Genomic DNA, 25,144 nt, shown 5'->3' with positions numbered 1-25,144 from the left:
TCCCCATCCCCGCCCCTTCTGCCCGAGGCCCCGCCCCTTCCAGGGGCCAGAGCCGGCCCCAACCCAGCCCCGTACCGGTAGGTCCCTATTTCTACTTTCACCCCTGGTTTTGAGATGCATCTACAGATACACCGTATCACCAGATATAACTTCTTATTCTTCGCAGCCCCTTCAACTAGCATTAACCCTTTGATTCTGACCCAAGACATAACTACATTTAAAATTAGGTTTACTAATCTGTTTGATTAAAATGTTAGTTGCGCTCCGACTGATTGATTGATTGATCTCTTTGAAAAGGCCTTTCCTCCATAAGAATGACACAACATTGACATCCCCTTCTGCCCTTAACCCATACCAAAAATAAATAAATGATAACCAAACACCCTACCCCAAGCAGAGTTTTGACCTTGAAAGGGAAGAAGTGCCAGAGACTTGATGAAGTCTGCTGGGACTCCATTGCAGGTATCAATGTTGAATGGAAGACATCTCAGATACTGTGGTGGTGGACAGCAGTATAAAACTCTAAGACGAATGATTAATCAAAATTCCCAGTTATATCCTCCTGTGTTGCACTAAGACAATCCAGCTGGCTTTCTCCTCTATCCTCTTCATTGCCATATGGATCCCCTGTACAGCTTCCTCTCCAGGGCCAACCTAGCTTGGGGAAGCCATATAGTAACCATGAGGAACTAGTCTGCAGGCTTGGAAACATGCACTGCAGGAGGTTGGGGTAGGAAGGGACCAAGAGCACAGACTTTAAAGGCAGCCAGACCAATAGGCTTTATGTTTCTGAACCCCTGATTATGAGGTGTCCCCATATATATAAGGTTATGGGTGTCCCCTGAGATCTATATATAATCAGGATTGCAATGTAATCATACTAAGAGGTAGTGATTAGAAGAAATGAGGCATGCCAGTATTTCTCATCTCTCAATCTACAGCACACAATTTTTAGAGTTAGTCAAACAGGCATGATCTAGAAGCCAAATGTGTGAATCTAACTTGTGCTTCCCCACAAAACACTTGTGAATAACATATCTCTATTAGAAGTGATTTGCACATCGTTCCCATAGTCTGAAATGGTAATTATGTGTGTAACTCTCTGTGTCTCAAAAGAAGAAATATACCCCAAAATCATCAAAGTGTGTCGAAAGGATGACCAATTTCATCACCAATATCAGATAGACATTTCTGGAGTAGCTGAAAGGGTATAGAAGTTGAAAAATAAGAATTACTTTATTACTGATTGTTTGCATTGATATTATTTTGCATTAGCTTTCTTCTTGGAGAGATGAAGGCTTGTTCTTGAAGTATCGGTGCTTAGCTACTAAGTCTTGTAGTAGAAAAGCCCCTGGCACTTTATCTTTAAGATTCCAGTATGCTTCCGGTGCGGTTTTTATACTTATCTGCAATAAAAAGCTGATTCCTATGAGTGCTTTGGATTTGCTTGAATCAGATTTACAGTCCAGCTTTTTAACACTGTTCCCAGTTATTATAGGAAAAGATTTTGCAGGTCCCTTCAGTTTCCCATTTCAGGGGATTGAATTCTTTTCTTTTCTTTTCTTTTCTTTTCTTTTCTTTTCTTTTTGTAATAGCAGCTTCCATTTGACAAAGGGAATGGTGTTTCTTTAACATCATGCACAGCACAGTTTGGTCAGAGATAGATATTTAAGTACACAGGGCCAAATTCAGAGCTGGGTTCAGTGGATACAACCCCCTTGCCAGCTGCAGATTTAGCCCACGCTGTTCTGTCAGTTGTCTCCCAAAATGTCATATTTTAAATCATGCCAAATTTGCTAGAAGTCTCTTCAGTCTTTAGATTTCTTCCCAATCTCCTGCATAAGGGTCTTTAATTTACATTTTAAACTATCCCAGAATACAGGAACCACGTTCAGTAATACTGATAGTGGTTAAAAATAACAGTAATTGTTGTTATTGTTATTTATTATTACTACAATGACTATATTGGGAGTTGAGGAAATCGCCCTGCGACACTGTTTAACAAGTCTGCCAGTGGAAATAATTTTAAAAATGGGTGTCACATTTCAGGGCAACGGCACTTGCATTCCCCCTCAGTGGACCAGCAAGGGCACACGTGCTCAGGCTTCCAGCTCCCCAACCACTGCCTTTCTTGAGTAGAGCCCTGAGTCTCTCTCCCTTCTGACAGGGGAATTTTCAGGCTGCACAGTTCCCTGCCTTCACTGTGTTATTTCCAGAAGAGGCAGGCTGCCCAAGCACACAGGTTTCCTTTCCCTTCAGAGACAGTTAAGACTGTGACTGCCCACAGTTATAAGTATCACACAGCTTTTTCTGTACAAGCCTATTTTATTCTGCAGGTAAAAACACTACAGAGAAAACATTAAAAACAATAAAAGAACCTACATACTCATCTGAGATCACCTCCTCACTCTGATAAGTGTTCTGGTTGGTGATTAGGGATGAGGATTGGCACCCACCTTGGACATCAAGTCCTGTCCACTTGCTCGATCCAAAAGCAGGCCCTGAGCCAGTTTAAAAACCAGACTATTTATCCAAAAATCCTCTGTTTGTCTGAGGATCCCTGACGATTCCAATCTGAACTAGTGTATTTGCATCTTTCCGGGGGGTGGTTTTTTCCCTCTGGAGATGTTACAACCTGAGTAAATTTGCCTAATCACTCCTTGCTGTTCTCCTCCTATTTACCCTTCCCATGGAGATATATACAATCTCTCTATAACACATAGACAATTTCATTTTTTTTACATTTTTAATACATTGAACTACAAAGATATTAAACCTAATTCAATAAGGCTTAACTTAATTCAGTAGAGTTCACTTTAATTCATAAGGTTTGACCAGGATATTGTCAGTCTGTCACAATGGGCTCTTAGATGAGTCAAAAAATTAGTAATTGAATATAAAGCTTTTCCCTTCTGCATCCCAGGTTCAAATCCCCTATGAGTCACTGATGACTGGAAAGTCATTACCAGCTGGTGGTTTATGTGTAATGAGTTGGTGATCTAAATCCATTTTTCAGTGCACAAGTGTCCCTATAACAAAAAAAAAGACATTTAGCTCCATTTGGTAACCTGGTTTGTGGCACTCCCCACAGAGGGGTCCTGGACTTAGATGAGCTAGAAGGCTTGTCCTACCATCTCTTCATTATAGGTAGTGCTTGCAGGTTGGTGTTGAGAAACAACAGCAGGGCATTTGTGGGCCAGCTTGCACTGCCACTGCCAGTGCTGGATCTGCTCTGTAACGAGGCAGATGGCTTTAGTCTCCAGGGTTGACAGGCCAACATCTTGCACAAGCACTGAAACATGCACATAAAACTGGGCACAAGTATTTGTTAGCCCACAGATGGCTGTCCTGCTCAGCATAAAAAGTGAAAGTTTAACCATACCTGTCTGGAAATCATTTTATTTAAAACTATATAATGAGCTCCATCTCTTGCTTTAAAACCCCCGTTTCAGAATGGAAAAAAACCCTCTCTTTCTAACAGAAATAGGCCCAAGTCAGTTATCTGGCTCTGAAGACCCTGAGACTTTTGGGGGATCAATCTCCTGTCCACATTTAACACTTCTGGCCCATCTCTGCTTTGGGGATTCTGCACCCTTACCCATGCTGAGTAGTAACATTGAAATCAGGGGAAGTTAGGAACCTAAATACCTTCCACCTTTGAGGATCTATGAAATCAACAGAATTAGTAGTCAAGTATTGTTCTACTTGCTATGATTAAAGGAGCAGAATCTGTCCCTAAGTTTTACTCGTCAGGAGACATGAGTTTTTCTCCCAGATCAAATTCCCTTCATTTCATTTCATTTCATTTTAAATACTAAGGGGAGAGCATACTTGCTTTAGAATGTCTCCTAGCTCATTAGTTTTGTTTTATAAATTACCAAAGTGTCTATTTGTGCTTTAAAACTGATTTACCATTTCTCCTTGATTAGAAGAGCTGTCATCGCCTTTTCTCTGCAGAAACATGAATCATGATAAGGGAGTTATTGGAAGAATTTTAGATGACTTTATGTTCCAAAGTCAATCATTTAAAAACCCAAGTATTTGTTGTACAGGCATCCTGGTGAAATTCTTAGAACACATGCATGCTGAGAAAGTATTAATACCCATAAAATTTCACAGCCCCTTTTTTAGAACCCTGGCCTTAACATTTTGTAGGGAAATAAAGCTTTGGTTAACCTTGGCACTGGCAGACCTCATTAAAATAACAGCCTGTCAGTTTCAAGTTTAAAATAACAGGGTTGTCAGTTTTATATGCAGTGGAACAATCTAAGATTTTACTCTCGGTGAAATAATTTGTATGTAGCATATGGTTGTAAGAAAGGAGAAAAGGCTGACCAATAGTGCCATCTCGAGGCATATGCGACTCCAAGGCTTCTGAGCACAAAAGGGGGCCACATGCACACATGAACGCATACAGCTGTAACAACAGGCAATCTGCCAGCCTGTGATTTATAATCCCTCCAGAATCAACTTGATATACAGTTACATTTTTAAAAGGCTGAAAATAATTCACAACTAAGTGTGTGGTTCAGCAACCACTTGGCTTTTAAAAGTATTTTATTAGGAAATACTAATATATATATAATGTATGGAAATAACCTGGATAGAACAAATTCTCAACTCACTCTGTTTTTAAAGCTAGATCAGGGCCCTTCCCTACCTCAAAAACTACCCACTTTTTGTTTATTTTTTTGCAGTCTATAGTTCTTAAGGAGGTGATCTTTTATTAATTCTTACCATTATCATTATACTGTATAGGTTAAAAATTAGGTGCAATGGGCACCTATAGTGATAATACCAAAATACAGAAGCTGACCTCCAATTCATTCAATTATGGGTCCATTTACAAACCTCTGTTTAACTGGTCCAGCCTCTAAGGAACCTAATTTCTATTAAAATTAAACAACCTGCACCCATTATCATGTTTCAGAGTAGCAGCCGTGTTAGTCTGTATCCGCAAAAAGAAGAACAGGAGTACTTGTGGCACCTTAGAGACTAACAAATTTATTAGAGCATAAGCTTTCGTGGACTACAGCCCACTTCTTCGGATGCATATCATGGTCACTTTCAGCCGGCATCATTGGGAAATTCAAATTGTGGAAGTTGCCATTTAATTACTAAGGAAGGTGATGATTTTGTGGGGGAGGAGTGAAGGGGGTCGGGGAGAAGGCAGCCTAAGGAAGGCTCAGTAATGTTTGAAAAACAACAAAAATAAAAGACTATAATTAAAGTTGTCTCATTCAGTCATAGTTGTTGACAGAAGCACTACCATGGGCTGTGCACCCTAACAGTCATATGGATCATAAGATCAATAGTTTATTTCAGCCAAGCTGGTAGGAATGAAGTTGAATGAAATCAAAGGAAAGCAGTGCACATATCATTTTTATTCAGTATGTTTATATGGCTAGTGAACAATTGTCACTAAAAATACTCACCAGCAATATAATTTTAAGCTTTTGACATACTATTCTTATACTTAATATCACACCATAATGATAGACATAAACATAATAAATAGTCAGATACGCTGTACATGCCATACGCATACTGAATATGTTGCTATAAACAAAATTGCTGGCCATTAGTTTTAGAATGCTTTCAAATAAATCCCTAGTGACCATAAATCCAAATCAATGCATGAAATTCATGGACAGTGTTCGGCTTACATGACATAGTAGAAATCAAATCACACAAATCACAATGATCTGCTCATTCCCTCTCCCTTACCATTTAACCAACATAGGATGTGCACTTCACTACGCAACACATGACTTAAATAGTCGGGCTTTATGTACATAAATCTAGTCTTGAGATACCCATTGTTATATTACCTCTGCATCATTGTAAGCATGTTGTGTGTGTATGAGAGAGAGAGCGAGTCTGAGTATGTTGCTCTGACTAGTACTAAGGAGAAGGTTGTGTGATCTTTCACCTAGAAATAATAAGAACCAAACTCCAAAGTGACATAAATTGGTGGTGTACGTTACATGTTGCATGCAAGAGGCACAAGTATGGTAACTTGCACCAGATTGGCATTTGGTGGCAACACCACTTGCTTTCTCTTACACCTTCCTCTTAATTGGTTTTGTTGCTATATCTCCCCTTTTACTTCCTCAGCATGTAAGTTACATTTGTTCTGCACACCCAGTGACAACCAAGGATCAGCTCCGCACCTGGTGTCAATTGGCATGGTTCCAAATGGGTGCAAATTACACTACCATATTTTACAGAGCATACCCACTTAAAACATTTTCTGACCATTTACACCACTATTTACTTAAGTGCAGAATTTTGCCCAGAAAGCTCTGATAGAGTTACTCCTGCTGACACTACACCTCTTGGTGACTAGTGGGAGGTTTGCACACAGAACTGAGAGGGATAAAAGCCAACCCTGGATTTTGGCTGTAGACCAGTGATGCTCAGACCTCAGTTGTTCAGGAGCCAAATTAGTGATCAACATTACCCAAAGGAGCCACAGTAGTGTGACTTCATTGTTTCATTTACTATAGTACTATCTATATCAGGGATCGGCAACCTTTGGCATGCGGCTTGCCAGGGTAAGCACCCTGTCGGGCCGGGCTGGTTTGTTTACCTGCCGCATCCACAGGTTCAGCCAATCGCGGCTCCCACTGGCTGCGGTTCACCGTACAAGGCCAATGGGGGCTGTGGGAAGCTGCGCGGGCCGAGGGATGTGCTGGCCGCCACTTCCCACCACCCCCATTGGCCTGGAGCAGCGAACCGCGGCCAGTGGGAGCCGCGATCGGCCAAACCTGTGGATGCAGCAGGTAAACAAACCGGCCTGGCCCACCAGGGTGCTTACCCTGGTAAGCCGCGTGCCATAGGTTGCCGATCCCTGATCTATATAGTCATATTTAAACAGTATGACAAAGGAAATATTTAGCTTATATATAATTCTCACAGCAAATAAATTAATAATTTAGTGCAAGTTGATAACTAAATTGGTTAATAACATAGTAAAAACATCCTGATTGGTTAATAACTTTGATTGGTTAATAATTAAATCACACCGTGTTTTAATATCATGTACTGCAATGAGCCGCAGAAGACACATTAAAGAGCCACTGGTGACTCATGAGCCGCAGTCTGAGTATCACTGCTTTAGACTCTCTGGGCCTCACTTGGGAGAACATTTCAACAGAAAGGCAAACTTAGCTTCCCACTTAAATTTAAAATACAAAACCATCTGAAATTTGCAGAATAACCATAAAAAGGTGGCTCAAAAAATGTCAGAGGGGAAGAGTAATAGGAAACATTTCTTCTTAAAACAATGCCTGAGTCTTGCTCATGTTACTACCTGTATGATGTTCAACAGACTGTTACCGAAAGCAGATGATTGTGTGGTTAATTCCTAACTGTGACTACACAATTCAAAAATATTCAGGTAAATTTCTCCTGGGTCTTCCATATTAATGAAATACCATCATTTTGTTATCAGGCCTTTATTATTCTTGTGTTACATTTCTTAATTAACCCAAATTATCTGTTCTGAATAGTAGGAGTTAGCAGGTGTTTTTCTATGATGGAGCTAATCATTCTGGGATTGTGTTCCCTAGAGATTTAAGGGCCTGATACTTGTCTTGTGTACAAGGTAAGTTGAAAAATCAGAATGGTAATGTCTTACCCTCAGTTTATACTTTGAACTTCAAAGGGACTAACATACTTAAAGTTAAGCAGATGCTTTGCTGAACAGGGATGGAATAAAACACATGTCCAAGTGTTTTGCTGAGATAGTACCCTAAGTGACTTGCCTAAGGTCACATAGGAAGTCTGTGGCAGAGCTAGGAAATGACCCCAGATCTCCTGAGTCCCAAGCCAATACCTTTAACCACAAGTCCATCCTTCCTCTCAGTACTTAAGACCCCCTTGAAGGATTGCTAAATTCATGCTCACACATTTAACATCTCTCACTCACACAGTAACTCTTTCTGTTAACAATTACAGAGGCGGGCCAGGCTAACCTTGTACAATTTTCAAACCCATCACCAAATATACATGCACTAATGAACCAGAAATCTAATTTTTTTGTGGGTGGCAATTTGTAAGTCTCTTTTCTTGTGATGGACAGCTGCTGCAACTCAGATCAACACTTTCAAAATAATGTTTGGATGAATTGTTCAAAATAGATCGTGAAGTCTGACAAGCAAGAATCAGATGAATCCCATTCAAAGAGATTTTGAATGCCAATCCCTGCTAGAAAGAGTGGAAGGGAACTATATAAAATATCAAAATTACATAGGCCTTTTGTTTAAATGTTTTCATAAAAGTCTAACGGAGCTTGAAAGATAATCCTTAATTCAGATGAAAAGCTCACAGAATAATAAATACCAAGGAATCATTTACAAGGCCACAGCTTACTGAATGGGCTACAGTAGTCTGACTTCATGAACCACAAGTGAGAAATATTAGCTGAATCCTTAATGGATTTTATCTCATCTTAGGGGTACTGTACATCTGATATGTGTTTTTTAAGAATGCTGTTGATATTCAAAAGATGTATTGTGGAGAACACATAACTGTGGCGACTAATAGGAGACTTTCTGTTGATGTGGCTGGGATGACCTCACAACTAAAGTCACCCGAAACCCACAGGAAAATGTTATGAATTCCATAGAATTATGTCTCCCTAATTCTGTGCAGTATTTTACAGCTATTTGACTTACATTTAAAATATATCTCTGATCCACTCAGCTTTCACACCATGTGACTGAACATAGATTCATAGACTTTAAGGCCAGAAAGGACCATCATGATCATCTAGTCTGACCCTGCTGTACTTTGCAGGCCACAGAATTTCACCCACCCACTCCTCTAATAAACATGACCATCATCCTCCACTCCATCTCTTAAAGGGAACCTCAAATAGCTTGTATCACCATTTCCTCCTCCACTAATGGCTAACAGAAATGGCACTGTACTTCCAGAAAATCCAAAGTCAAAGTTAGCTTCATGGGGGAAGAATAGCAGGTCAGCTGAGCCTGTCAAGTCCAGCTATAGCTACCATGCTTCAAAAGGATGAGCAGAAGTCCCAGTAAAGCAGTGTGAAAGAATAAAAGACTTGATGAGTTGTGTCAATGCCCTTATTCAACACTGTGTAATGTCAGAGTAAAGTGGGCTAGAGAAGGACATAGCTAGCAAGTGAAAATATTCATTACCACACTCCCCACTCTAATACAATTTAAATGTTTATTTTTAGAGTGTAGCTTTCCATAATCTGAGTTTTAAGAAATTGTATCTGCAGTGGGAGCCATTAGAAACAAAACATTTGTCATTCCACAGTGATTACAGCACTACAGTATCACCTCTTCTCAAACTACATTATTGGAGAGCACAGGTACCTAGTGTGGTAAGCATTATCCTCTGTAGCTGGTGTGGTCTAGTAGCTTGTACTCTAAACTAGAGTCTAGGAGTCCTGGGTTCTATTCTTGGTTCGGCTACTGATATTACTTTGGGCAAGTCACTATGCCTCAGTTTCCCTGTCTGTAAAATGGGGGTAATGATATGGACTTCCTTTGTAAAGTGCTTTGAGAACTATAGAAGAAAAGTACTATATAAGAACTAGTATTGTGCTTTGGCCAAATTTGTACATGCAAATTTCTCTCTGTCATTTCCCCCAGCTACAGAGGAAAGTTTTGAGGATTAATTAGTTAATGTTTGCAAAGTGCTATATGCAGGCTCTTGTTACTTTGTCTTGTCTGTTTTCGTAGTGTAGAAAAATCTCTCTGATTATAAAGTTTAATAACCCATCATTCCTCTGAGGTGTAAAGCAGTGCGCACACAGAGAGTACATGTGCAACAACAGCATAACGTTTGCAAAAATGACAATGGATCTGGACCCCCTCATGTTCATTTTTACAGGGATATTCTGAAAACCTTATCCAGGGTTTGAGCCATGGGACTTCCACTAAAATCCCTTACAGTACTGTGAGAATTTACTAAGAATTGTATGGAAGCGCAGGATTAGCACAGCAGAAGGGAAGCCTTTCATGAATGAAAGAAAGGCCCCTTCCAAAGGATATTTACTCTTTTGTGACTCAAAAGTGTACAGTCCTAAATTGCCAGTCATGTTCTTTTTCATATGGCTATCAAAATCTAAGTTTTAGGGGTCAGAACCCATTCCTCATATAAGTCACTACTCCTGAGAATCCATGCTCACCACTGATGTCAGTGGGAATACTTCTGTAAATAACTGCTCACCAGGCATCACAGTGAGCCTAAATAAGTAGTTAGTCACAGCCATTAGAGTAGAAATGTTCTCCTGTTGCTTTTAAACTCCTGGAGTTTATTGGAATTGTTACTGCTTTCTGCAGCCTATTTTTCCCCCATTTCAAGCCAGACAGTGTCGTATAGAATTTATCCAAGCTACTGCACTGTGGAATTTACACCTTGGTATGGGAGCACCTGGGGGTTAGCAGAGCTGCTTGCCTTGATTAGCTGAGTCACTGGTAAACCTCAGTTTTGTCCCTCAGTCCCAGGCAAACAGGAGTGGGAGGAATTCCTGTCCACTCACTTCTCGGGCACTCTGCTCTGAGGGACCCGAAAGATCCAGCAAGGACCAGGAGAAATCAATATAATATTCTGTAATGTACTGTGTTGATTTATCTCAACACCATTTACAAAGTCACTGAGCGTTTGCCTAGTGTTGATAATCTGGTGTGTAATTTTTTGGCTTGAAAGGGCTCCCCAGTTCAGAGCTAAAAGGCTTGCACATGCTGCTGCAGTGTGTGATACTAAAACTAAACAACTAGGGTTGGAGGAGATTTATATAGATCTCTATTATTGCAGGAATCAACAAGTCATGCAACAAAATACTTTTTTACTTATTTAGAATCTTGGTTATTCAGTAACCGTTGAAAATGTGCACAGTACTTCAGATGCAATATTCTCAGATGTTTCTATCACCTGCAGTATAATGTGACATTTCACAGAGTTTCAGCATTACACAGCAGTGTGGGGCATTTGTTCAGAGAGCTGCACTGTCTTCAGAACAAAAGATAAAAGAGATAAATAGCCAAGTACAATCTTGTACCTTAACCACTGAAAAGCCTATCTTAAAACTGAATGGAAGAACAGAGAGCTTTTATTTCTTGGTTTTTAAAGAATAAAACTCAGTGATTTCCTTTGACAGCTATTCAACAAGTTCCCCATAATCCTATTCCATTTAATATGAAATGCATCTGTTTCCATAAGAACAACCATTGCAGGCCCAATGATACCATTAATCTTTTGTAGCCTACCCTTTGTTGTGCCTTTTAGCTACGTTTATAGATTTTCTGCCCTTGTAAACTAAATGCAAAACAAAAACTGATAACATTTTAGTCTGAACATTCATCAAATACATGCTGAAAGCAAGTTTGCACTGGTTTGCTGGCTTATACCAACTGGTGCAATCTCTTGCACAGAAGGGAGCTTGCAACTTCAGGGACCTGTTCTAAATCTGTCCTATCATTTCTTGAAGTTGAGGTCTACATATAAATATCTATCTGGCTCTAGTTATATAGATGGATGTGTGTGTGTGTAATCTCTTCAGCATCAGAGACTCCAAATCTACTGCATTTTACTCACAGCTTTTGGGTACTTTGCATCTGTTCACTACCAGTTCAACAGTTATTAGAAGCTAGACATGTAGAATTAAATATAATTATTTAGACAATTTACAAAACCAAGTAGATCAGTGGGTGAGACATTTTATCTGATGAAACACTGTTTTATTGAATTGGCATTTATTAGACTACCATGCAGATTGATGCTTGGGAGGATGGAAATTTAGAACCCTTCAGTCAAAAAGGAGAATAGGGAAAACCAAAATGTTCTCTCTGTTGCTATCCCTTTTCTCTCTGTTTAAAAACGTCTAGCTTGAGGAAGAGTGAGTTAAAGGTGTCTTGGATTATTTGTGCTTACTCAACCCAAATGCAATGTGCCTTGCTCGGAAATACAGGAATTTGACTTTTAGTACCACTGATCTTCTTAATCTCCACCATCAAGTAGTATGGAATTAAACGCTCTTTTCTTAAAAATGACAGTGAGTATGGATGTCCTCTTTAACCAAGTGTGCCTCTTGTCTCTTGATCAGGTAACAGACATTAAAGAAAAACTGAAGCTTTCAAAAAAGTTCTGGTCAACTTTACCATATACTATCTGCAAGGATGAAAGAGTGACAGCTGGCATGTCAAATGAAGAGGACTGCTGGAATGGCCATACCAAAGCTAGGTGAGGAAGACTCCTCCCCAGATAGTAGCATACTAATTCCACATCTGGCCTTGGAATGGTTAGCTTGTTATGTGTTCTAAGGCTTGTTTACAAAACCACTTAAAGCGCTGAAATGGAAATAGGGCAGAACAAGTAATTGCCAAGGAAAGCTAGTAGTTGGGAGCACTTACCCAGTGCCATTAAATCTAGAGTGTGAGTCATTTTGAATGTTCACATTGTGTCAGGATTTGAACATGGAGACTATTCGTTGGTTAGATTCTAGGTGGATTATTTATTCTGAGATCGCAAAGAGCCCTTTAGCACTTGTTAGTGTCCCTGTGTAGTGACCGACAAACAGTGAAGCAATTTACACATGGGATCTTCACTTAGGATGTAGCAGATATTGGAATTTCCGCTCTATTTTACTATTTATTGGCAATCCTTTTGGTTATTGGTTGAGTAAAACTGAAAAATAGCCGGGATGTAATAAATGTAAACTTCCTAGTTGCCTCATGTGGAAGGCCTGACCTTACACCACATCATTGCAGAAACTGCTTTGGCATCTGCTCTCATATTTCAGCAATTTTTCTGTAATTTTCAACTTTGAAGTCAGGTTGGATCACTATTTTGTGGTAGGACTGTTGCTGGAAGATTGCTAAATTCACAGACTGATTCAGCAGGTGGGAAACAGATGTGGATAGTCATTGTTGAGAAAGTGGTGGACAGGTTGGATCAGGGAGCATGTTGAGGGAAGGTTACAATTTGGTTTAGCAACAGCTATGAGTGCTGCTGGGGTGAAGGGAAGAGCTATGGGTTCTGAGTAGGGCTAGACGAAATTTTTTGGCCAAAGTTTTTTCACAGAAAAATTCAGATTCGGGTTGACCAAAACATTTCACAAATTTGTATTGATTTTGGCACACTATTTTGGTCAGGAAAAAAAAGGGGTTTTACCTTTTCAAATTGAAACATTTTTATGTTTTTAAAGCTAGATTCTTAGGTGAGGAAGAGTGATAATCCCTAGGCCCAAACCCTAGTGGGTCTTCACTGGAACTGGAACACACAGATGTCCCCCACCCGTGAGTGCCCTAACCACCATGCTAGAGAGTCACTCTCATGCTCTGATCCAATGACTATTTAATTTATTATACAAAGTGGAATGGCTTCGACAGGAGAGTTGACAGATACCCATTTCAATAGCTGAGTAGTTAGGGCACTAAGCTGGGATGTGGGAACCTCAGTTCAAGTTGTGGCTCCAAAACTATTGGCTATAAAGGGGTGGCAGAACTCTCTGCTCCTCCTTGGTTTCATGAACGGCACTTAAGTCTCCTGGTGAATCTTGTCCTTCGTTTCCAAATTACCTTTGCTTGTTATATTTTAAAATGTTTAAAGATGCCTGAAATAGAAACAAAACACTTTGTTTCAGGTCGAATGAAGTATTTCATACAACATGAAACAAAAAAAAATCCTGACTCTTTGAGTCACCAAAAATTCAGACAAATTTTGGTCAGGTTGACCTGAAATTATTATTTTTTTCCAATTTTTTGAAACTGCTGGCAAACCAAAAATTCACTCCTTTACACAGTTCTAGTCCTGAGTGCCCAATGAATGCAGTTCCTTACTGCTGTGATACAGTTTCAAGCACGCCTTTTAGATTTATTAACCATTACCTATTTGTGGAAACAAGCTAGTAGATGAAAATTAGACAGCCACATAAAGAGCAACAAACCCTTCAAGTTTGAACTGAATTGGATGTCTTTTGTCTTAAGCTATGTTTACACTCCGAACCTTACAGTAGCATAGCTGTACTGGTGCATCTATGCGGCTGTAAGGTATCTATGTAGCTGCTCTATGCGATGGGAGAGAGCTCTCCCATCGGCATAATGAAACCACCCCCAATGAGCGGCGGTAGTAATGACAGTGGGAAACACTCTCCTCCCAACATATCGCTGTCCACACCAGCGCTTTTGCTGGTGAAACTTTTGTTGGTCAGGGGTTGGTTTTTTCACACCCCTGACCAACAAAAGTTTTAGCAACCAAAGTCCTAGTGTAGCCAATAGCCTAAGATGCAACTATGAAAAAAAATTAACAATATGCCATAAGTCAGCGTATGTCAACTTCTCCATTGCAAGATACTTTGTAAGAAAAAGATTCCCTCGTGGATAGGGTTACCATATTTCAGCAAGCAAAAAAGAGGACGGGAGGAGCCCCGCCCTAGCCCCGCCCCTGCCCCTCCCACTTCCCGCCCCCCAGAACCCCCAACCCTCCCCCCGTTCCTTGTCCCCTGACTGCCCCCTCCTGGGACCCCTGCCCCTAACTGCCCCCCAGGACTCCACTCCCTATCTAAGCCTCCCTGCCTCTTGTCCCCTGACTGCCCCAACCCTTATCCACACCCCCACCCCCAGCCAGACCCCTGGGACTCCCATGCCCCATCCAACCACTCCCCACCCCCTGACAGCCCCCCCCAGAACTCCCAACCCATCTAAACCCCTCTGCTCCCTGTCCCCTGACTGCTCTGATCCCTCTCCCCACTCCTGCCCCCTGACAGCTCCCCCCCCAGAACTCCCAGCCCCCCCGCTCCTTGTCCCCTGACTGCCCCCTCCTGGGACCCCTGCTCCTAACTGCCCTCCAGAACCCCACCCCCTACCTAAGACTCCCTGTTCCTTGTCCCCTAACTGACCCCTCCGAAGACCTCCCCCAACTGCCCCCCAGGACCCTACCCCCTACCTGTACCCTGACTGCCCAAAACTTTCTCCACTCTCCTCAAAAAGCCCCCGCCTGAACTCCCGACCCCCCCCCCCCGTTTCTTGACTGCCCCCTCCAGAACCTACCTGCCCCTTCTCCTGCCCCCTGGCCCCCTTACCCTGCTGCTCAGAACAGGGTGTTGGGCTCTGTGCGAGCCGGACACGTGGCTGCGCTCCCCAGCGCAACACAAAACCCGGTTCCTGGCCCTGCACAGTGCTGCTGGAGCGGGGCTGCCGGGGAGGAGCTGCCGGCTCAGAATGCAGGGCGGAGCTCCTCTACAGCTGCTCCGGAGTCCAGCCCGTGACTTTCCTGCAGCCCTCCCAGCCGCTCGCTCTGCTCTGCCGGGGAGGGGGGAAATCCCAGACATTTTGAGTGATTTACAAATTCCCCCCTGACGCTATTTTTAGCACAAAAAGGAGGACATGTCCGGGTAAATCCGGACGAATGGTAACCCTACTCATGGACCCACCTCCCCTCCCAATGTCTTAATCCCCCACTGCTTAATTGTCAAAAGTTTCATTTTGCAGACAAGCCCAAAGGGCTCTGCAGCCTACAGGTGGTCCATGGACTGTAATTTGATAAGAACTGGTATAAATCTACTCTCCAAAGCCAGGAGTAGTATTTTCTTAATGCTTAGCTGTTAGGCCCCATCCACTGAGTGCCTCTGAAGCCTGTGAGGGAGGCAAATGGCTGCTAACAGAACAATAGCAGGAATGTTTATATATAACAACATGCAGTGGTGTTTTAGCCATGTCATGTATTACTATGTTCATCTTAAAAGGACCATGTGAGAGTAAAGTTTGAAATCACCTTCCTCCACAATCGCTCTTATTCTAGCAGTGCTTCATAAATTGCAACCTCATGCAGGTGTGCTCTGCTGGCAAAAGGAAGCTGGCTAGTGTGTGTTGCTCTGTGAAGCACACATTAATAAGGAATGCATGCTGCTTCTATTGAAAAGAGCCCTACAGCATGCCTGCTAAAATCCTTCTTGGTTTCCTTGAGCAATTCTAGTTTTTTGTACTACGTGCATGGCCAGTACCACTCAGCTCCCTTTTGCCCCAGGCACCTCTACAGATTAGGGCTTGATATTGTCTTAAATTTGCAGGATTTGGTCCATCCAAAATGGGTAGGTTTTCTTTTGAGTTTACAAAGGAGCAATTCTCTTGCACCCTTCCTTTTGCAATATTTACATCATGGAACAAAAGAGAAACTATTACTCCAAGTGTCAGTGAAATGTAATTAACAGGATATGTGAAATTTGACAATGCCCTAGAGAGCAAAGTCATTCCTCTTTACTGTAGCATAAAATGTACCCTTACTCATGATGACTAGTATCTACAATAAAGTACGAGTCAGCATGAATCAGGGCAGCAGAAGCTGGCCTGTTAGTAAATAAAGGATTTGATTTCTTTGTATTCGTATGTTTGCCTGTTCTCTGCCTTGGCTCCTGTGCTAGCCTCCCTTTTACCCAGTGGTAGATGTAGGCATGTATTTTGAATTCCAGAGCGAATTACAGAAGTTAGAGATAGAAAAAAACAGTTGGGTGATCTAGCCTGTTCCCTAGTGTAATAGTCTGCCAGTCATTTAGATTCTCTTCATAAGTTCCTCAGGGCATGGGCAGAGGAAGCTCCCTAAACCTGGATCACAGCCCCGCCCATGATCCACCCTGAGACCCACCCCCGCTTGGCCCTCTCCCACCCATGCTCCACCCCCACTCTGCCCCAGGCTCTGCTCCTGCTTGGCCCCCACCCCCGATGTCCCCCGCCCGCTGCTCATGCCCTACACCCCTCCCTAGTGCCCCCCCCCCGCTCACCAATGTATGAAAGGGGTGTCACTGACACTTCTGGATAGCTCTTAAGGATTCCCTATTCTCGATAAAGCATCTGCAACAATAAATTTCAAAGAAGTAATCTAGAATTGGTTCCCTTAGCTCGGTGTAGCCATGCTAGTGGGGCATGGTCAGTACAGTGAACTTTTTGTTATACAAATAGGGTTTAAGCTGCTTAACTGCCCGGACAATTGCATAGCATTTTTTCTTGATTGTAGCCTAGTTTGCTCAGTGGGTGTTAGTTTTTTGTTTAAGTATTCAATGTGGTAGCTGCCCTGATTTCTAAGGGTTAGTCTACACTGGCACTTTGTCGGCAAAACTTTTGTCATTCGGGGGTGTTAAAAAAACACACACACCCCGAACGACAAAAGTCTGACCAATGAAAATCACCGGTGTGAACAGTGCTTTGTTGGCAGGAGCACTCTTCTGCCGACAAACAGCAGCTACACTGCACGGCTTTTAGCGGCACAGCTGTAGCGGCACAGCTGTGTCGCTAAAAGCCTCATAGTGTAGCCATAGCCTAACAGTCTACCTGAGTTTGGCACTCTTCGCTGTGAGCCACTCCAGGTACTGCGATACCTAGGCAATGAACAGGGAAATATAACAAAAGACAAAATATTTTTTTAAAACAGTGTCGTAGGTGCTGCTGATCAAAGAAAATAGAGTTGTAGAATTGCAAAATACACATTGGCTCTTGTGTTTCAACACATTCACCTTTTAACATTGCATATACCAGAAAATGTATGTTATGAAACTGAGGTTATAGAAAATGGAAGCTCTTCCATCTTTTGAAAGAGGCAGAACACCAAGGTCACTTGTGGTTATTAAAATCCACTGGTATGTCTCTACTGCCATGAGATCAGATGGGGTTAATCCAAGGCCACCAATTAGCAAACAACATGCAGAGTTACAGGAATGATCCATTTGACTTTCTGGAAGGGTGCACTTGTTATGTTGATGACCCTTGATACAGAAAAAGCATTTGTTTGATAAGGTCAAATGTAAATATTGGGACAGAGGAGGGGGGAGTTGGATGGTGTGGAACTGGGAACATTTACGAGATGGATGGAATCCTGTTTCTAAAAAACTCTTATAGCCAGAATCAAAGTTAATGATAGATACTTCAAACCTAGTGCCTTATGAGAAGTACCCAGCAGGGCTGCCCCATCACATCTTATATTCGTGGTCATGGAAACTGGTACACAAATTTTGTTTGTTTGTTTGTTTGTTTGTTTGTTTGTTTTTAAAAGAGTATCTTGGGAATAAATGCAAGAGACTTGGGTAACAACGTTATCCTCTATGCAGGTAAGGTCCTAATGACAGTTGGTGATCTGCTCACCCTGATGACTATTATAAAAGATAGGATGGAATTTGTAGAAGTCTCAGGCATTAGTATTCAGTTATACCAAATCCCAATTATTAGCCCTTGAAATAAACTAAGATACTCAAATATCATGACAAGTAAAATGCCATGCATACAATGCTGAAGTCTCAGCCAGCCGCAAGCATCTCTTCCCTTCTCCTACAGAACACAGTTTAGCTGCCTGGTCCCATAGAGTTCGGGCTCTCGCTGTGTTGGGTGGAAGGAGGGAGGCACTAGAGCAGGGATCGGCAACCTTTGGCCTGCGGCTCGCCAGGTTAAGCCCCCTGGCGGGCTGGGCCGGTTTGTTTACCTGCCGCGTCCACAGATTCAGCCAATCGCAGCTCCCACTGGCCGCGGTTCGCCGCTCCAAACCGGCCCACCAGGGTGCTTACCCTGGCGGACCGCGGGCCAAAGGTTGCCGATCCCTGCACTAGAGCATTGTCTATACTAAGAAAATGGCCCATTTCTGACAATAGATGTCCGCAATTAAGTGCAGCTGAAACAAAGCTATTGTTCAGCGCCATTGGAGAAAATGCATTAAGCCCAACAACTAAACAAATTTTTTCTATTAATAAATGTATGGTTTCCAATCTAATTTTGCTGGGACTCCCCTTCCAGTGACTTGACAGATGAACCATTCCCTTCCACTCCTTGTGTTCCCTTATATCCCACCTCAGCACAGCGGCCACACACACACACACACACACACACACACACACCAGTCCCTTTGGGGATTGCCCTATGATTGAAAAGAGACAGATGGGGTTATCTGGTTGGCCAAGTGAGCCAATTGTAAGTGCCCTTTTATCTTAGCAGGCTGGGTAAGCTTATCTGCCATTATCCTAGCTTGAGTGAACCTCCCTGCTGCATTTTGTTTTGTCTTCCCCACAAGACTAGACACCAATGAAAACTACAGCACTTACTGCGTGGAATTTCCCAGTGTTAAGTAAACAGCTGCTGCAGCAGCAGAATATGGAGGACACTGCCCTTTAAGTCAGATGTCATTCATGAAGTGGAAAACCCATCCATGTTTGTTCACCACAGGGGTGGGTTTTTTTATGTAAGCAATCTGCAAAGTATCATCAGCCATTTTTAGTCTTGAAAAGAAAGAAAATACTCTGGAACATCAGCTGCATATTGAAAAAAAATCGACTGGTTTTAAACAAGCTTTGTGGGACTTGCATAACAGGGGCCAAAAAAGCATTTTTGTCCTGCCTGCTGAGTCCAGTAAGGAGTATGGAAAGGCTAAAGAGGAATGAAGAAATGGTTTAAGATTTTAGAAAATGTAAACGGCACTAAACTACTGCTATATCTGAGCAAGAAACAAATAGAAAATAAACAGTAATGTCCAGCTTCTCACTTGTCAAAGAGGTGAGAGAAATCATTGGACACAGAACCAGGCTAGCCTCTCCCATTCTATTTTTATTTAGAATAGTTATTATTACCATGCACCAAAAGGGATGGTTAACAGCAAGAGCAGCAGCAAAGCTTAATACCCACAGGGGTCGTTCCACTTTCAGAACTGCAACATAAGCAGCTGTTTTTGAACAACTTTGCCCATCCTGCAGCCAATTTTCTGTCAAAAATAGTCTCCTGCCACGGCTTCCAATTTTGTGTGACTTAACCCTACCACATACACATCAAAATGCTTTTGTAAGAACATGTGCTTGGCTGTCATTCAGGGGGAACATGTCACTCAAAAAACACCTTGGACTTTGAATTTCTATATCCCCTGGTTTAAAGAAAGGGTAGCAATGTTTAGACTTTTACATTCAAAAGAGACTTTCCTTTGTGAAAACAGGTGAGCCACTATGATAACAATTGTCTAAATACTTCATTCATGTGCTGCAAATACACTGAGGCCCTGATCCAGCAAGGTACTTAAGTGTGTGCCTAACTTTAAGTGCTTTGAAGTCAACGGGCTTTCTTAAAGTGTGCTTAAATTTAACAAATGCTTCTTTGCTAACTGTGGCTTGACAGTGCAATACTAAAGATGTATGTGCTTAAAGTATGGCAACTAAATCTGCATAAAGTAGGGTTACCATATTTCAACAAGCAAAAAAGAGGACGGGAGGAGCCCCGCCCTAGCCCCGCCCCTGCCCCTCCCACTTCCCGCCCCCCCAGAACTCCCAACCCTCCCCCCGTTCCTTGTCCCCTGACTGCCCCCTCCTGGGACCCCTGCCCCTAACTGCCCCCTGGGACTCCACTCCCTATCTAAGCCTCCTTGCCTCTTGTCCCCTGACTGCCCCAACCCTTATCCACACCCCCACCCCCAGACAGACCCCTGGGACTCCCACGCCCCATCCAACCACTCCCCACCCCCTGACAGCCCCCCCCAGAACTCCCAACCCATCTAAACCCCTCTGCTCCCTGTCCCCTGACTGCTCCGATCCCTCTCCACACTCCTGCCCCCTGACAGCCCCCCCAGAACTCCCAACCCATCTAAACCCCTCTGCTCCCTGTCCCCTGACTGCTCCGATCCCTCTCCCCACTCCTGCCCCCTGACAGCTCCCCCCCAGAACTCCCAGCCCCCTACCCCCCGCTCCTTGTCCCCTGACTGCCCCCTCCTGGGACCCCTGCTCCTAACTGCCCTCCAGAACCCCACCCCCTACCTAAGACTCCCTGTTCCTTGTCCCCTAACTGCCCCCTCCTAAGACCCCCCCCCAACTGCCCCCCAGGACCCTACCCCCTACCTGTACCCTGACTGCCCAAAACTTTCTCCACTCCCTCCAAAAGCCCCCCCCCGTTTCTTGACTGCCCCCTCCAGAACCTCCCTGTCCCTTCTCCTGCCCCCCCTTACCCTGCTGCTCAGAACAGGGTGTTGGGCTCTGTGCCAGCCGGACACATGGCTGAGCTCCCCTGCACAACACAAAACCCGGTCCCTGGCCCTGCACAGGGCTGCCGGAGCGGGCTGCAGGAGGAGGAGCTGCCGGCCGGCTCAGAATGCAGGGAGGGGGGGGTGGGAGGAGGAAGCTGCTCCGGAGTCCAGCCCGGGACTTTCCTGCAGCCCTCCCAGCCGCTCGCTCTGCCGGGGGAGGGGGAAATCCTGGACATTGTGAGTGCTTTACAAATTCCCCCCGGACGCTATTTTTAGCACACAAAAGGAGGACATGTCCGGGTAAATCCGGACGAATGGTAACCCTAGCATAAAGACAACGAAATAATAATTTTAGTCACCTCAAATCCGATTTAAGATCTTAAAGCTAGATTTAGATGTCTAATTTTGGGCACCCAAACTTGAAAATTAGGCACTGAGTCATTAAAACTAACCCATTCTGAAACTGAGAGTGTATCATGCACTAGCCGCTACATTTCGCCCTTTGGAATAAAGTCTTATCTTGGAGAGCCAATGCACTAAAGTTGTTGATTTCATATCTTTAATACTTTTGTTTTAAAGTTCATCCTTCTTATGGCAAATACAGTTTTTAAGTGTGTGTGTGTGTGTGTGTGTGTGTGTGTGTGATTCATTTGACTCTTTTCAAGTCTCAGCAATCATAGCAGAGCAAACCAACATTTTGTGAATGTCATGGCTGTTCCTGGAATGAATCTGATTCTAAAGGGGATTTTAAAATGAATCAGGGTGAAAGAACACAACTAGGCCCACTTGACATCCCCTTGAAGTCAGCTGGTCTCTGGATGGGTGCATGGGTCCACCCACACAGATCCATTTACAGAATTTGAAACTTGTTATTCATGCTAAATAAAGAATATACCAGAAGACTCATTATTACATTAAACCTCCAAAATAACTCATATGCTTTCCATATAGAAAACATACTAAGGACTCAGTATGTCACATAAACTAGCTTCCACTTTTATTACACAATAAGACAAGAAGTTAAACATAAATCAGTCATTGCAATTTGGTGCATCATATTTCATAGCCAAACACTGCTTCTCATGGATTGAGTCAGTTAGCAGAACAATCATCAGTCATGAACGGGAATTCTGATGCAGAGTAGGCAAAATAAATGCTTAGACTTAAAATCACTTTTAGCTAGTCACTGGTTGTTTCTCCTGGGGAAAGAATCTTATTGTCTTATAGCCTCTCTCTGTCTATTGGGCCTACACCACTGTAGAATCTGAGCACCTACTACGTAGAAAGAAAGATGATTATTGTTATTTCTATTTTAACTCGTTCCTTCTTGGCCTGTAGGAGAAATTTCTGGGTTCGTTTATAAGATATTAATTTGTTTGTTTGTTTATGTTTGTGTCGAAGATAGAGCAAGCAGCTGAACTGAAGAAATTAGTTTATTTGTGATAGAAACTATTTTTATATGTGATAGAAACTATTTTTACATAACAAGCAGGGCCGGCCCACAACATTTTGGCACCTGAGGCGGGGAGCTGAAATGATGCCCCCATACCCCCTCATTTGGGCCAAAACTTTGAAAGGTCTCAATTCTGCCTTCTTCCTGTTCTACTCCTCTCATGGTACTGCTCTGCTACCTACCCCAATAAAGGAGAACTAACAACTTAAAATGCCATGTTCAAAAATTTTAAGTAACACTTAACTTTCAAACACCTGAACAGCAAATGTAACTTTTCTTGTCTGCATAGTAAACATTGGCATTTTTATCTGTTTGAATAATCAAAGTGATGCTTTCTGTGCCTTCTTGATTGCAAAGATTTGAACTGCTTCCTGAAGGTCCACAGTCTGGGCCAGCTCATGCTCTATTGAGATGGTTGCAAGCCAACCATTGTGTCATTGTGGAGCGTAGATGTGTTTTTATTAACTTCAGCTTGGAGAAGCTGCGTTCTCCACTGGCAACTGTTACAGGAAGTGTTAGAAGTATGGAAAGAGCAACAAAAGCATTTGGAAAGAGGGTGGTCATCTTATTTGTGCACATATATTCCAGAACAGCCTTTGAAGTTGATCCTGATGAAATGTATCATGAATGGGCTTTCAGTTCATCACCTAAATCATTCACATCAATATTGCACATGTCATCATGTGTCAACATTGTCTCTAGTGCCCTGCATTGCTGGTGTAGGTCTTCTTCAGGTATAGTGAGGAGTTTTGGAATATCATACAACATTCCAAATATATGGCTGTGTTCCTTGAGCTGCATGAAATGTTCTTCAACTGACTATATTGCACAATCTAGCATCTGGTTAAAGAATTCAACTTTGAATTGTTGTTTGGGGTCTCTTGTGGGATTATCCCATGCCTCATAATCAAAATGTCTTCTTCTTCGGTGACTCTTGTATCCTTGAATGGGTGGGAAAATAGCTTCAGTGTGAAGTTCCTCTGCCAACTTCTGTGCACTCTTCAGAACGTTTTGAAATCCCTCATCTGACTGGTAAGACTTTTGGTATGACTTTGCTTTGTCCAGTTTTTCCATTGCTCCAGATAGATCAAGGTCAACACCTTGGAGTCTCTTGCTTACAACATTTATTTCAAACAGTATGTCATGCCACAACACTAAGCCACACAGAAATTTGAAGTTATGTATGTTTCTGGTGATTCCATTTCCCTCTGCCACTGTTCTCCCACGAATAGTTCCTGTCATAGCATTATCCTCCATAATGGCAACTATGGCATCATCTGTCATCCCAATTTGGTGTTTGATAGGCTTTATCGCCTCCACTCGACTTTCCCATCATGTGGCACTCCGCGGTTTCAGTGTCAGAGAGGATGTTCCCAGATGTTACTTCAAAATTTGCCATCGATGTGTTGATGCAGAGAAAAATACATAGATGCTTTGAATTACATTTAAAGATTCAGCAACCTCACTAGAATTTGATGCTGCATCACTGACCACCAAGTTCAATGAATGAGAACTGCATGGGACAAAAAAAGCTCGAGGGTTTAATTCTCAGATCCGTGTCTGCACTCCTCTGTTCTTTCCTCTCATGTTGGCACCATTATCGTATCCCTGACCTCTCATGTCAGCTATCACAATTCCCGTATCTTCCAGCTTTTTAAGAAGCACATTTGTCATACCAGCTCCCAGGGCCAGCTCCAAGGTTTTTGCCGCCCCAAGCAGCGTAAAAAAAAAAAAAGCCACGATCGGCTCCACTGCGCCGCTTTCTTCTTCGGCAGCAATTTGGTGGTAGGTCCTTCCCTCTGAGAGGGACTGAAGGACCCACCGCCGAATTGCTGCCGAAGAGCCCGACGTGCCACCCCTTCCCCTTGGCCGCCCCAAGCACCTGCTTGCTGGGCTGGTGACTGGAGCCGGCCCTGCCAGCTCCTGTAGTATCATCAATGTCAATACATTCTAGAAAATGCTCTCTGACAGTCACCATTGCAGGGACATTTTCACTAGGTTCTGTTGTTGTTACAAAACACACCATTAAAGTCATTTGTTCCATATGGCTGATGTCAGGTGTGCAGTCCAGAATAACAGAGTAATATCTTGCTGACTTCAGATCTGCCACAATCTTCTGTTTGACTTTTGTTGCCAGTAACTATATGATCTCATTTTGAATTGTTTTTCCAAAGTTGTGTTGTGTGTACATTTCTTGGGTGGTGACTCTTCTTAGATGCTCCTGGAATACAGCATCAAACTCAGCCATCACCTCCACAATTTTAAGGAAGTTTCCATTGTTTGGCACATACAGCTGATCTGAAGTGCCATGCAGTGCTAGGTTTTGGGTAGCAAGCATTCTCACAATGGCAATGTGCCTTTTCAGAACATTTTGCCAGTAAAGAGACTCTGATGCAATCTTCGCTTGACGCTGATCATCTATGGTGGCCTTTAACCTTAGTCTCATCTCAAGCTCTTTCCACCTATGGAATAATGCTCTCTGGTGATTTGCTCCCTTCTCATGGCATGCCAGATTTCTAGCCAGATTTTTCCAGTCCTTTATTCCTGTAGAACCCAATGTGGCTGGAACATTAGACTGGAAGAGTTTGCAACAAAAACAGTATGCCGCATTCTGGGTTTTGAGTACATAAGCCATGGCCTCCACTTTGTCACCATTGGGGATTTCACGCCAGTAATGTGTTGGATGGAAACTTCTATTTTCATTGTCTTTGGGGAACATGAAGTTTTTCACTT

At 42.8% G+C, this 25,144-nt stretch overlaps 1 protein-coding gene across 2 annotated transcripts in view; it reads left to right on the top strand.

The window, feature by feature from the left end:
- GPC6 (glypican 6) overlaps positions 1-25,144 on the top strand; it is a 1,150,448-nt gene that overhangs the window by 1,117,562 nt on the left and 7,742 nt on the right. For both annotated transcript variants that reach the window (XM_005305012.5, XM_005305011.5), the window contains one exon: positions 12,092-12,228. In XM_005305012.5, the coding sequence (XP_005305069.1) occupies positions 12,092-12,228 (137 nt within the window). The remainder of the gene's footprint in view (positions 1-12,091; positions 12,229-25,144) is intronic.

Source organism: Chrysemys picta, chromosome 1, assembly GCF_011386835.1.
Source record: "Chrysemys picta bellii isolate R12L10 chromosome 1, ASM1138683v2, whole genome shotgun sequence".
NCBI lineage: Eukaryota > Metazoa > Chordata > Testudines > Emydidae > Chrysemys > Chrysemys picta.
Note: the sequence above shows the minus strand (reverse complement) of the source record. Positions and strands in the feature narration are given on the sequence as shown.